This window comes from Canis lupus, chromosome 15, assembly GCF_011100685.1.
Source record: "Canis lupus familiaris isolate Mischka breed German Shepherd chromosome 15, alternate assembly UU_Cfam_GSD_1.0, whole genome shotgun sequence".
In the NCBI taxonomy this organism is placed as follows: domain Eukaryota; kingdom Metazoa; phylum Chordata; class Mammalia; order Carnivora; family Canidae; genus Canis; species Canis lupus.
Window position 1 is genome coordinate 52,329,881 of NC_049236.1, and position 14,179 is coordinate 52,344,059.

The 14,179-nt window shown below is 38.3% G+C and overlaps 1 protein-coding gene across 1 annotated transcript in view; it reads right to left on the reverse strand.

Annotated features, from left to right (window-relative positions):
• Nucleotides 1-14,179, reverse strand: part of DCHS2 (dachsous cadherin-related 2) — a 226,643-nt gene that overhangs the window by 57,072 nt on the left and 155,392 nt on the right. The window contains exons 11-12 of the mRNA XM_038559070.1: nt 4,120-4,254; nt 3,701-3,910 (exon numbers count right to left, since the gene is read on the reverse strand). Coding sequence (XP_038414998.1) covers nt 3,701-3,910; nt 4,120-4,254 — 345 coding nt within the window. The remainder of the gene's footprint in view (nt 1-3,700; nt 3,911-4,119; nt 4,255-14,179) is intronic.

Sequence of the window (14,179 nt, forward strand, 5' to 3'; positions counted from 1 at the left end):
TCTGGAAACTAGTAGTTTTAAGGTAATTCCCAGAAGCCTAGTTTACATATTCTTACTCCGAAAATTGTTCTGTCTGAGAAATCACCTAAAATCACTTGAGTCTGTCCTTTCCACATTCTGTAATGTTGTTACCTCTAGTATATCTTCTCTAGTCTATCTCTTGAGCATGGTGCCTTGGCAGGTGACCTGGCTGGTGCGGGGTGCTTCTAGAAAGATGTCTAAGTCTCTCAGTGTCTCAGGGTGCAGGACTCTCAGCTGTGGGCCTGACCTAAGAGTCTGGGCCTGACCTTTGGCTTGGGCAGGGCTGGTGGGAATGAGGGAAGGTAAGGGGCATGGCCTGGCCTTGAACAGAAGCCTTCCCCTGCCTGGGAAGTATATGTATGGTTTTTTTTAGAAGTTCACGTATATTTTTTAAAGTATTTTTTATTCTAGTTGATACTTTTAAAAGGTGACAGCTGTTTGTTTTAACATGCCAATATTTATCATATTCTGAGCAATACTAGTTAAACTTCTAATAAAAATTTTTAGTCAATTACTTGAAAAAAACATGTGCTGGGAATACATGGTTTTTCAAGATTCCACTAAGGATAAGTTGAGCAAGGTGTCTGGCAGAGACTCTAGAAGGAGATCCTGAGTGCGGAGTACAGTTGGGGACACACTGGCAATGCGATGTTGTTGGGCATAACAACTGGGTTCTTGAGATGAAACCATTTGAAATGAGAGGGAAAGAAGTGAGTGTGCTAGGGTGAAAAAAAAAGATTGGTGAATGTCTGGTCTGGCTTTGCCATTTCAGTTGGCTTCTCCCTTCACTCTGCTCTATCTATTTATCACTCTCTAAACTGTTGAAACCTGATAATAATGCAAAGATTCTTGTCCACAAATGCAAATTAATTATGTAGTGGAATGTCTTTGGTTATTGTCCTGCAGGTAAACCTCCTCTACATTTCAGAACTCCTTATTTCCTGGGTGTGCGAGTTGTGTGTGTGTCTATCTTGGGATTCTCTTGGACCAATTTTAACATCTTTTTGTTTGCTCATTAATCAATGACTTAAATAAAAAAAATCTTTGGCAACTGTTATTTCATTTTTGTATGAAAGTCATTATTTTACTTTTTTAAAAATGCCCCTTTTTATTTTAATATTTTATTTAAATTCAATTTGCCAACATATACTATAAAAATGTCCTTTAATGGGGCTTAGATTTCAGATGCAGATAAAGATAAGGAGATACAGGGGTGCCAGTGGTGGCTGAAGATGAGGATGGGATGAAATGACGCAGTAAGAGTGTGTCTATGAGAAAAGTAAAAGAATAAGCACAAAACACCCAGGAAACTCCAATAAGTCAGAGAACCATCCACAGAACAAGTACATTGGGAAGGCTTGTCTAGGAAGGCAGATGAAGGATCAGGAGAAAGTGACTTTCTGAAGTCAAGGTGGAATCAAGGGTCCAGATCATGGTGCATAAAGGCATAAAGCAGTACGATTAAATTAAGAAGTGACAAGGAGGGACATCTGGGTGGCTCAGTCTGTTAAACATCTGCCTTAGGTTCAGATCATGATCTCAGGGTCCTGAAATCCAGCCCTGAGTCAGGCTCCCTGCTCAGCGGAGAGTCTGCTGCTTCCTCTGCCCTTCCCCTGGCTCACGTGCATGCTCTCTCTGTCTCTGTCTCTATCTCAAATAAATAAAATCTTTTTTTTTCTTAAAAAAAAAAAAAAGAAGTGATAAGGATCCACTGGATTTAGCAACAGCAAGATCCCAAGTGTCTTTTTGCAGGGGTAGTTTCATTGGAATATACATTATAGCAGGCTAAGAAATGAAAGTAAGGTAAAGATACAGAAACCAGAGTGTACACAACAATTTTTAAGAAGCTACAGATTGTGAAGGAAAAGAGACAGTGAAGGGATACACCTGAGGGAAGACTTATTTCAAGATGGGAAGGATTGATAAATATTGATGGATAAAACCAATAGAAGGGGAAACTGACAGTATGGGGAAAAGAAGAAAATGAACAAATACTAATGCAGTGATGGGTGGCACTCTGGGGATTGTTTGTAATCAGTGCCTGACAAGATAGACACAGAATTTCAGAGTAAGCATTTAGAAAATCTTACAGAGACTTGATGGAGTTATTTTATGTCTGCATAATACCATCACAGATTTATAACTCTGGGGCTTGCACTTTGTATGCCTTGTGTTTTTTCTCCTCAGAGTAATTCATATTTATCGCATTTTACCAAAGTTTCAGCGCACAACAGATCGAAAATTAAAAAAAAAAAAATAGATCCAAACCCTGGTCCTTAACCACAGATTGTTTGGGAAGTTCTAGAAAACAAGCAGAGTTTACAAAGGAAAGAAAGTACCCAATGCAAAAGAAGCAAAATTGGGCTTGCTTATACAAATTAGCTTGAAAGGGCATTGTTCTTCTAGATGACAATACACACAGACATTTTAAATACATATGCCCTTGGATGTAGTAACTCCACTTACATTTATCATAAGGAAATAATTGGGTAAGTGTTCAACTGCAGCATTTTTATAATAATACGACTGCTATTATGGTCAATATCTAAAAGACCATAAAAGGGAATGGATGAAATAAGTGATATTTTACACATGCAACAATAAGAGACATCATTAGAAATGCTGACATATATGTATATTTACTGATATGAAAAGATCACATAGTATATTTAAAAAGGACTTAAAAAATGAGGTAACAAGATAGCATATATAAATTGTCCAATATATGTAAAATTGATGTCTCCATTCACTAAGGTTTGTGGAGAAGTGTTTTTCAAAATAAATGAGTTACCTCTGCAAGATACAAATTTTTGTTTTCCATAAATCTGTATATATATTCTATGTTATAGCAATTATGTATCATCTTTATAATTAGTCAAAAAGGCAATAAAGCCATTCTCATTTTGGAGTAAAATGGATGGTATATAGAAAAAGCCACTGGTTATGGATTTTTAGCAAATAGAAAGTGATAGCTTTCAGAAGCTAGTCCCACAACTGTTTTTACAAGAGCTGAAAGCAGCTTCTCCCCATCAGATGCAGTCTCTGAAGCATTACTTTCTCCTCAACTTTTATCATTCTACGTGCATGCCGACATATGCCAAAAATCAGATTCTTCGATCACTTTTTCTTTTAGATGAATAAGAAGATGTGGCTCTCTCCATACAAATGCTAACTTGATTTTGCCAGAAAGTTTTGTGCCTCTGATTCAAAGGGAGCAATATCACAAAATGATCTTCTGGGTAGAATTTCCTACAGACTCTGATCAAGGGTGGGATGTGGTTGTAGATCTTAAGTGTTACGCTGGTATTCAGATCTAGGAACTGTCTATTTCTGTGTCTTCTAGGTTCCATTTAAGAAAGAACAGAAGTCTTGATGGCTCAAAATAATAAAAATATTAGTGATCATATGAAAGACACAAAAATAGAAAAAAAAGTTATGTGTTCCATCTGCACATCCAGTAATGTTACCCTAGAAAAATTCACCAGAGTTGTTGAGGGGAGATTTAGGAATTTGAAAGCCAGTGGCTCAGGGTGTCTGTGGAAAGGACACACGTGGCACCAAACAGCCCTTACTGAGTGTGTATTCTTTAGACACTGCAACACACACCACATAGAGAATAACCACCGGGGTGCTCCTTGGGGTATGTTCTGAGGGGAATTTTTGCGGAGCAAATACTTACCAATTATGTGATATCTGACAGCTCCATTATTGCCAGCATCCATATCAGAAGCCAAAACAGTGTAGAGAACCCCTGGCTCTTGGTTTTCCAGAACCTCGACGTTGTGACCAGGGACAGTAATATCCGGTGCGTGGTCGTTTTCATCTTCTACAGTACAGAGAATTGTTGTGGTGCTGGATAATGAAGGCACCCCTCCATCTCGTACGAGTACTGATATGAAATAAAAGGTGGCACAGATTGTGGCCATTAATTCATGCCTAGAATATATTGCCCCAAGGAGACCGCATCAGACCAAACTAACTGGTAGCACTAGGTCAATGACATTGTGCTTAAAGACACTCTACAGAAATGTAAAATTTCACCACTAACCTCCTGCTGCCTACTATGCTACAAAAGTAGCATAGTCGGGGACCCCTTACCTCGAAGCGTGAAAACTTCCTGAACCTCTCTGTCAAGTGTGGCTGTCGTTACTACCTCTCCGGTGTCAGGATTTATCTTGAACAACCCAGATGAAGCACCTGGCATGATTTCAAACTGAAACTTGGAATTGATTCCTTGAGAAAAATATAAAGAAAAACTTACTAATTAGCTCTCTGGAAACCATGTTAGGCCATAGATGAAAAAGGCAAGATACTAAACAACCTTCAAATAAAAGTAAAACACACACACACACACACACACACACACACACACACCTTTGCTGTTCTTGCTAAATAAAAGCCTCATGGGCTGAAATGCTTGATTTTCAAAAGTCTTAGGAGACTTCCCAACAGTGAATGCTTAAGATTTTTTCCCTCCCATAAAAAATTTCTTATGAGTGCGCAACCCTACAATATATTCCTAATTACTCCTTCTAACACCCCTGATTGTGATTTAATGACATAATTGTAAGCTTAGGGGGCAAATGACAATTTCTGTAGATCGACCTCTACTTAAAAGCTTGTACTTGGTTATGTTCTATTTATTCTCCAGCACAAGAGGCAAGCACATAGGCTTGCTTATATGCATATTTTTGTTTTATTTTCTACTTAGTATTTAGTCTCCTATCTGGAGTGAGAGGTGTGGTGCCACATTAGCATGCATTTTGAAAACAACACTTCCTATTTTTTGTGGTCTCATGTCTTCTCTGAGAAAAATATCATGTCATTTCCATCATTGATTATGAAAATCATTCATGCCATTAATTTAATGAGTTCATCCCACACTATTATAGCTTATTTGCATCTTATACAAGTTTCTTTTAATTATTTTCCTATCTTTTTTCTTAACTTACAATAATCTACAAATAGACATGAATAGACGTAGTACTCAAAACATATGATTTCATACTTCAACAGAAGATAAAATACATTTTTTGGCATTAACAAAAAACAACAAATTTCAACTACAAATCCCATCTTTCCAGTCTTAAAAATTTTCATTCCACTATTTACTGGATATAATACAGGATTGAGTGCCGGAGGGAGCAGAATATAAGTCTAGTTTTATGTAAGAACGAATATGCGTGTCTTCTTACTCTGTCACTTGAAAGAAAGGATATTTGACATAGTCTTCAGGCATATTAATGACCTTAAGAGGAAAAAAAAGCCTAATAAAATATAATCAATATATTCGATTTGGTATGGTCAGAGGTCACCAAAAAATACCATTCAGTCAGTAGACATTAGGCACATTATTCCATTAATGATTATTTAATAAACATAGTGATTATTTTGGTCACATAATGGTCACATAATCTCTTCTACAGCCAAGACAAAAATTCTAAAAATCCCAAGTAAAATTTGTTATTCCTGTCTGTCTCTTTGTACATTAGGAAAATGGAAACAATACCATCTTACACCTACTTTCCTGTTCCTCAAATACTTGGTGAACAAAAATAGATGTCAAGCACAGTGCTATTTGCCCAAAAGATGGCAGTGAATCAAACAGATGTGGCCTCTGCCTTCAGGGTACTTACATGGAGAACAGCACCTTTTAATTTGGGACCCTTTACTTTTGAAATCAATTCACTCATTTGTTATATGATTTTATCATACATTATGCATTATGTTATATTTTATACATTACATTATATGTTATTTTAAGACGTATTTAAAATATTTGATATTTTAATTCCCAATACAAATAGACACGAATAGACGTAGTACCCAGTATGAAATATGCTTTCATACTTTAACAAAAATTCTTTCTTCTTTCTTACTTGTTAAATCCTATTCATCTTTAGAGGCTCAGCTTATGTAGAAGGTAACCATCCTTTCCTAGTGATGTCTATTTTTTTTTAAAGATTGTATTTGAGAGAAGGAGAGTGAACAAACCCAGAGAATGTTTAACATAAACTCAAATCTTTATGTCTTCCCTCCCTCTCATTGTTCTCATCATTCTGTAATGTGTTTTACCATCCTACCCAATACGTTACTTTTTTCTTTTAAGTGTATTTTTTAAGATTTTATTTATTTATTCATGAAAGACACAGAGAGAGAGGTAGAGACATAGGCAGAGGGAGAAGCAGGCTCCCCACAGGGAGCCTGATGTGAGACTCGATCCCAGGACCCCAGGATCACAACCTGATCCAACGACAGATGCTCAACCACTGAGCCACCCAGGTGCCCACTGTCTGATGTGAAAGGAAGGAGCAAAGGGAGAGGGGTGGGAGGGAGAGAGAAAAGAGAAGAGAGAAGGAGAAGGGAGAGGAATTCATTCTCCCTCCTGCCCAATTCACTGTCTTTGGATTCTATCCATTTGCAGATAACACCCATGTATCTACACTGAGCTCCAGTTATGTGGTTGTTTTGCTTGTTCATTCATTCATTCATTCATTCATTCATTCATTCATGTGTTCATTCATTCACTTGTTCATTCATGTAATGCATATCTACTGAGTGCCAAGCACTGAAAAGATACCCTTGAGTAATAAGTAATTATTTTGGTCCTCAAAGTTCCCCTTTAGAGGGGGGACAATTAAATCAATGAATTATGGACAATGTGGTAGGATACTTGAAATCACTAAGGAAGTGGACCAGGGAAGACTTGCCCCAGGTAGACAGTTTGTTCATTGATTACTTCATTAAATAAACATGTATAGAGAGTGATAGCAGGTGCCAAGGTACTATGCCAAGTTCTAAGACTACAACTGCCAGCAGGCAGACAAATTCTCTACCCTAACAGTGCTGGCAGGAGAGCAGTGCACACGGATAAGTAAGCAGGCCATTATGATTCCATATAAGACATCCCTGGGAGGGGCACGTGGGTGGCTCAATCAGTTAAGTGTCTGCCTTCGGCTCAGATCATGATCCCGGGATCCTGGGATTGAGTCCCACGTTGGGCTCCTTGCTCAGTGGGGTATCTGCTTCTCCCTCTCTCTCTCTGCCCCTTCTCCCCACTGCTCATGTTCACTCTTCCTCTCTCAAATACAATCTTTAAAAAAAAAATAGACATCACTAGGAAAGGATGGTTGCCTTCTACATAAGCTGAACCTCTAAAGATAAATAGGATTTAACAAGTTAAGAAAGAAGAAAGAATTTTTGAATATATTCAAAGTAAAATCCAAACACATTAGCACAGTCTAGGAAGTCCCATATGATATGGGCTCTGCTTATTTCCCCACCTCTTCTCACGTGCTTGCTCGCTATGCTCTTGGTCCTCTGGCTTCCTTTTTCCTCTCTGAATGTGCTACATTTCTTTCTGTCTGAGTCTGAGTCATGGCTGTTTCCTCTGCCTGCTTCTCCCTCAGTTCTTTCCATGGCATACTAGTCATGAAGCCATTGTGTGTCAGGTGTGTATGTATTTTGCCCTGCTCTGCCCTGTGATGCTGGGTCCAGGGACCCGCAAGCCACATTTTTCTCTTGCCAATCTCCCCTCTCCCTGGGTCTGCTGCCAGGGGACTCCGAGGGGAGAGTGAGAGTCAGCAGGAAAGGAGGTGGGACTCCTGTTTGCTCACTATCCTTGCTGGCACTGTCACTGCACCTGCGGCAGCACGCTCATGGCTCTGAGTCTTTGAGAAGTCCCAGAACCAGGCTCTGCAAGACCTGGCCTCCCATTTTCTCTTTAGGTTCTCGCTCTCTCTCTCTTTTTTTTTTTTTTACAGTCGGATAACCTTGACCTCTTCTGTTCCCCAAGTGTTAGGGGTGCTAGATGTTCCTATGGTGATTTCTCCTGGGTTACTTCTGGATTCCCTTTTTGCTTTACCCAGCCTTCAACACCTGTATTAGAATCTCTGGTGGTCCTGAGAGCACCTGACTGCTGGACTACTTGGCAGCAGGAGTGGGTCTCAGGTATGAGGGATTCTGGGTTTGGTTATGCCTTGGCTTTGCATGCAATGCTGAGTTCTTTGACCAGAGGAAATGGAATACCAGTCTTGAGGTGATATCATAATCAATGAAATTATCACCTTTGTCGTTGGTGAAGAAATCACAATCGAAGGACGCCAGTTCCCCAGGGGACCAAATGACTCTGGCTGCAGGGGAGTACAAGGGAGTGTGATGGGAGATAGCTAATCTCTGCATGTGCTAGGAACTTGCACAGAGAAAACAAACTCAAGCTTTCAACTTGCAGCTTAGTCATAGTTAAAAACCAGAATGCTTCTTTTTTTCTTTTTTTAGGATTTTATTTATTTGACACAGAGAGAGACAGAGAGAGAGAGAGAGAGAGAGGACAAGCATGAGGAGCTGCAGAGAAAGAGGGGAAGCAGACTCCCCACTGACAGGGAGCCCAAAGTGGGGCTTGATCCCAAGACCCCAGGATCATGATCTGAGCTGAGGGCAGTTGCTTAACCAACTGAGCCACCCAGGTACTTCCAAAACCAGAATGCTTCTATATGAGCCCTAAATCTCCTGAAGATCAGACCCAAACCAAGTGACAAATACAACAGGTAACTTCCAGCAAGGAGATGTTTATTCACATAAAGACCCATGACTAGAGTCATGTCTTTTGCAGGCAGTCATATGCAAATCTGACTCTCTTCTAAAGAATGGCAGGAGTTTTCTAATTTTATTGGAATAAACCTAGGGAATCTGTGTGCAAGTCATTTCTAAGGTTGTGAGACTCAGGAAAATAAAAATAGAACTTTGGTTTAGGCTGCAATTATTGGTGTCATGTGCTTAGCAGAGATTCTGAATTGAATGTGTTAGTTCATATAGTTTCTTATCTCGAAAGTTTCTTTTTTTTTCTTTTTTTTCAAAAAAGATTTCATTTACTTATTCATGAGAGACAGAGAGAGGCAGAAACACAGGCAGAGGGAGAAGCAGGCTCCCTGTGGGAAGCTCAATGTGGGACTTGATCCCGGGACTCCAGGATCACACCCTGGGCTGGAGGCAGATGCTCAACCGCTGAGCCACCCAGGTGTCCCATCAAGTTTCTTTGATGGACTGATTCAATAATGGCCTATCCTCACTAAGGTGGAGATGCCAGATCTCTTGCATACTGTATAGTAAGAATCCAAAATCTTGAAGAACCAGAAATGTTAGGGCACGTTTACCATGTATGACATGCCTACCACCTTACCCCTATAACACTTCCCAAAAGTTCAGAGGACTCTCCTTTATAAAGATCCTGGGGAAGACACTGGTTGGAGGGATCCCAACATTCTGTAAAAGCCCTCTGCTGGCTGGCCTCTGGAGGCTGTGAATGATGGTACCACCGGTCTTAAGACCATCTTTTGAGATCAAACACTCTAAACCAGCTTGAAAAAATAATCAGAAATGATTTGTTTTTACTCATCAGAAATGATAGAGGACATCTTTACGTAAACTCTTCCGCTATTGGCCATCATCTATTTGGCAGAGATATTGCTCATCTTGGCATCCAACAGAACATCATATTGATCTACTATGTTGATGACATTATAATTGGATCTAATGTGCAGAAAGTAGCAAGTAACTTAGATGTCTTAATTAGATATATCTATTAGCCCAGCTGTTGGCAAATTACAGCCCACTGGCCTAATCCAGCACATCCCCACTTGGGTAAAGTTTTACTGAAACACACCCATACTCATTTCATTATGTATTATCTACTGATGCTTTCTTGGTACAAAGTCAGAGTTGAGTAACAGAAATTTTGTGGACTGCAAAGCCTAAAATATTTACTATCTTGCCCTTTACAGAGAAATATTTGCAGGGCTGGGTCCTGGAGTCAAGGGTAAGAGAGTGATAGCAGTTGAGGATAGAGAGGAAAGCTAGAGTCACTTCATAAAGTGCCTGGCTGTTAAGCAAAAGAAAATAAAACTTCATCCTCAAAACCATGAGGAATTAATAAAAAATGCTGACCATGAAGTGTTATTTTCAGATTACTTTTGAGGAAGATCATTTTTCATGAATCCCTCAACTGTACAATGCTCACACAACTCAAAGTTCTAAGGCAAAAACAGGATCATGCCTGACTGAGTGAATGAAGGAATAAATAAATGAATGAATTCTGAAGGATGAAGGCAACTTGAAGCAGCTCCAGTTTCTCAGAACACAGAATCAAAAATATTTACTGAGCTCTTACGTCTTAGCTTGCACTGTCTTAGGGACCTGGGATAACAGTGAATAAAAGGTGTCCTGAATCCATGAGAAGTTCACAGCGTAAAGGGCAGGCAGATGAGTGAACAAGGAAGCAATTACAATACCCTGTATTAAATGAAGTAAGACTCAATCAAAGTTTTAATAGTGACTATCTCTGGGTGAGTGAAGTTATAAGTGGTTCTTCTTTCTTTCTTTCTTTTTCACGCTTACTATTTCATTAACTCTAAGACGCATTTCCCTCCACATTTTAACATTTCTGAAGTTAGATGAATTTTATAATTAATGATGTTTTAGAGTCGGTAAAACATGAAATAGTGTCATGGCAGCGTTTCTCCCTTTCATTCAAATGCAGGCTGTTGTGCACAGTTGTAAGCCAGCACAGGACATTTTCTAGAACATTAGTTCTGGAGTGAATTCAAAATAAACCCAGACAGAGAATACAGTTGGCCCTTGAACAACAGGATTTGAACTGCACGAGTCCACCTACATGCAGATTTTTTTCAATAAATACGGTACAGTACTGTAAATGTCTTTTTCTTCTGATTTTCTTAAAACCATTTTTCTTTTCTCTAGCTTACTTTAGTGTAAGAATACAGTATAGATGGGCACCTGGGTGGCTCAGTTGGTTAAGTGTTTGACTCTTGATTTCAGCTCAGGTCATGATCTTGGGGTGGTGAGATCGAGCCCTGTGTCAGGCTCTGGAGCTCATCGCTCATGGGGAGTCTCCTTGAGTTTTTCTCTCTCTCTCTCCTTCTTTGTCCTCTCCCTCTCCCACCCCGTATCCAAAAAGAAAAAATACCATATAAAATACATATAACATACAAAATATGTGTTCATTGACCGTTGATGTTATCCATAAGGCTTCTGGCCAATTGTAGCTATCAGTGGTTAAATTTGGGGGGATTCAAAAGTTAAACTTGGATTTTTGACTTATGGGAGGGGCAGTCAGCACCCTTAAACCCCAAATTGTTCAAGGGTCAACTATACATTCTTTTATGGAATGGAGAATAAGATCTCATTATGGAATTTGGCATTTTTGCATGGCAGTGTGCTGTTAAATTATTTTGTATTCACCACTATTGAGTAAATACATCAGCAGGGGGTGAGTCATCTTCCCTGGTAAGGCTCCCTTTCTCTGGGGACTGGGGGAGGGGCGCCCTGTGAGTAAATGTTTTCTCACTAACAATAGAACTCTTGTTGGTGGTACCAAAAGCTGTAGCAGTTTTAATATCTTAGTTAAAACCTGGTAGTTGTTTTTCCCTTTTAATACATGAAAAAACTCATGTTAGAAGTAGTGTGAGTCATACATCATAAACATGCAGCGCTCGAAGTCCCATGGGGTTTGAATGCCAAACAACACTCTAGGCTTACGATGTTAAAAACTGCATTGCAGAGTGCTAGAAAACACATGTTCAGCTTTCTAGTATTAAGTAATACTATCGTATTTTTAAATATATATACTGTAAAGTAAACCATTCATAAATTCCAGTGTGATGCCAGTTATGTCAAAATCTTGACGATGATATTTAATTCTTATGCATAATTCGTTTTCATTTTGGGGGAATGGCTGGACCAGGACAGACACTCAGGCTTTCAGTTTTAACCCAACAAGCAGACATAAAAAACAAAAAACAATAACAAAAGATTAAGGGAAAATGTATTCAAAAGCACTTGCTTAACAGATCTGACCTCATTAAAAACACTGAGATTAACAGTAAACCTAAATTGTCTCCACAACATGTGGAGGTGCATGAGACTCTTGAAGATGCTGATGTGTATTTCACACATCCATAAATGCAAAGCCAGCAAAACAATAATTTTGCATCTAAACCCTCCATCAAGCAAACCGTAATCTCTAGAATAATGAACTCTTCAATGAACAGTAACACTTCACATTTCACCTTGACAGTAAAAATCAGAATGCATATTTACAGTAATCATTTTTAGTTGATATATGCAAAAATTTGAGAGAAATGCTTTTCTCTCTCTTCAGACATTAAAAGGAAGGATTCCCTGGTAGTGTCCATTACCAAAAATAAAATTAATAAGATAAAGTAACATCAAAGACAAGAAGCATTTTACATATTTTAATAATTGCTGATGAGTAACTATTGCACTGATCCACATCAGTGGTTGGTTCAGCATAGGTCTGTGAACCTTGTGAAATAGTTTCTGTGCTGCCCAGAGCCCTATAGTGCTCAATTTACACCAGAGTACTCTAAGAGAACTTTATTGAACTACTGTGAAACACAAAGCTGATGTATATTTTCCATTGTTTCTATCAGCCTAAAAACCATACTGCCAGAAATGTGCTAAATGAATTCTGTAAGTACAAGCTGGGAGGGGCAATTGTTACCACTCTCCAGTCAAGTGTCTTTGAGAATAGTAAGAAAAATTTTATGATCATACTGCCCCATTCTGGTCAAAAGAGAAAATTAGGTTAGTCTTTGAAAAGAAAATTTTTGTAGCATCATATACAAATTCATGAAAAATGCATTTCATGAGAAGATGATGTTTTCTACAAGGGCAAAGCATCTAAAATGGTATATAATTTAAAAGCTCAAGGATATCTATCTATTACCCTTTAGATGAACAATTTAGGAAGAAAATGCTACTGTTAATGCTATTCTTTCCATGGACACCTCTATTATAATTCTTGTAATAAAAATTATACTGATTACATAATGCCACTTGCTATATATGAATGTGAATTTAAAAAGATTGGCTTATTCATAGATTAGAGGAATTAATATTGTTAATATGTTTGTACTATCCGAAGCAATCCACAGATTCAATGCAACCCCTAACAAAACTCCAGTGGCATATTTCATAGAACTAGAACAAATAATTCTAAAATTTGTATGAAATCACAAAAGCTCCCAAATAGCTAAAGCAATCTTGAGAAAGAACAAAGCTGGAGGTGTCATGCCCCCTTATTTCAAACTATACTAAAGTTATAATAATCAAAACAGTATGGTACTAGGATAAAAACAGACACACAGATCAATGGAACAGAATTGAATGCCCAGAAATAAACCCACACATAAATGGACAAATGTACACCTGAAACTCATACAACAAAAAGAATATATATATACATGAGATACAAAGGCTGGCTTATTAAACTATTTCTATTAAATCAGATGGGGAAAATTGGCATATGCTTTCAATGACAAATATTTCACCATAATTTTCAGAACTATTTTGTTTAAAATATAGGACACCTGGGTGGCTCAGTTGGTTAAGCATCTGCCTTTGGCTCAGGTTATGATCACAGAATTCCAGGATCGAGTCCTGCATTAAATTCCCTCAATAGAACAGGGAGTCGGCTTCTCCCTCTGTCCCTCACCCTGCTCATGCTCTCTCTCTCTCCCTCTCTCTCTCACACACTCTTCCTGTGTCTCTCAAATAAATAAAAAAAGGTCTTTACAAACTTTTTAAATTAAAATATAAACAATATTAGTAAAGTTATTGAACCTTAAATACCAAAAAAGTCACAGTGATATTGAAAAGCAACTCTAAGACATTTACAAATTCCTAGCTATAGTAGCTATTCACTTCAAAGTTATTTATCTGGACATAGTGGCTGATATTAATAAGAATAATAATAGTAATGACAGAAGTTGACCTTTATTGACTATTTATTGTGCCAGTCACTGGTCTTAGCTCTTTACATGTAATAACTCATTTCTATTCATAACAGAACTAGAATTTAGGCCCTATCATTATCCCCATTTTCCAGAAAAGCTAACAGAGCAACAGAGAGAATTAGCTACTTATTCAAAGTTATACAGCTGAAGTAAAGGGTAGCTCTAGGATTCAAATCCAGGCAATCTGATGCTGGCATCCTCTCTCTTCCATTGTGCTATATATACAGAGAGGAAATACAGATCCATTTACCTTTTTGTACGCAATGTATCTAACCACTATACTCTGAATAATATGTGATACTTTATCTATTACCCCTTAGATTACT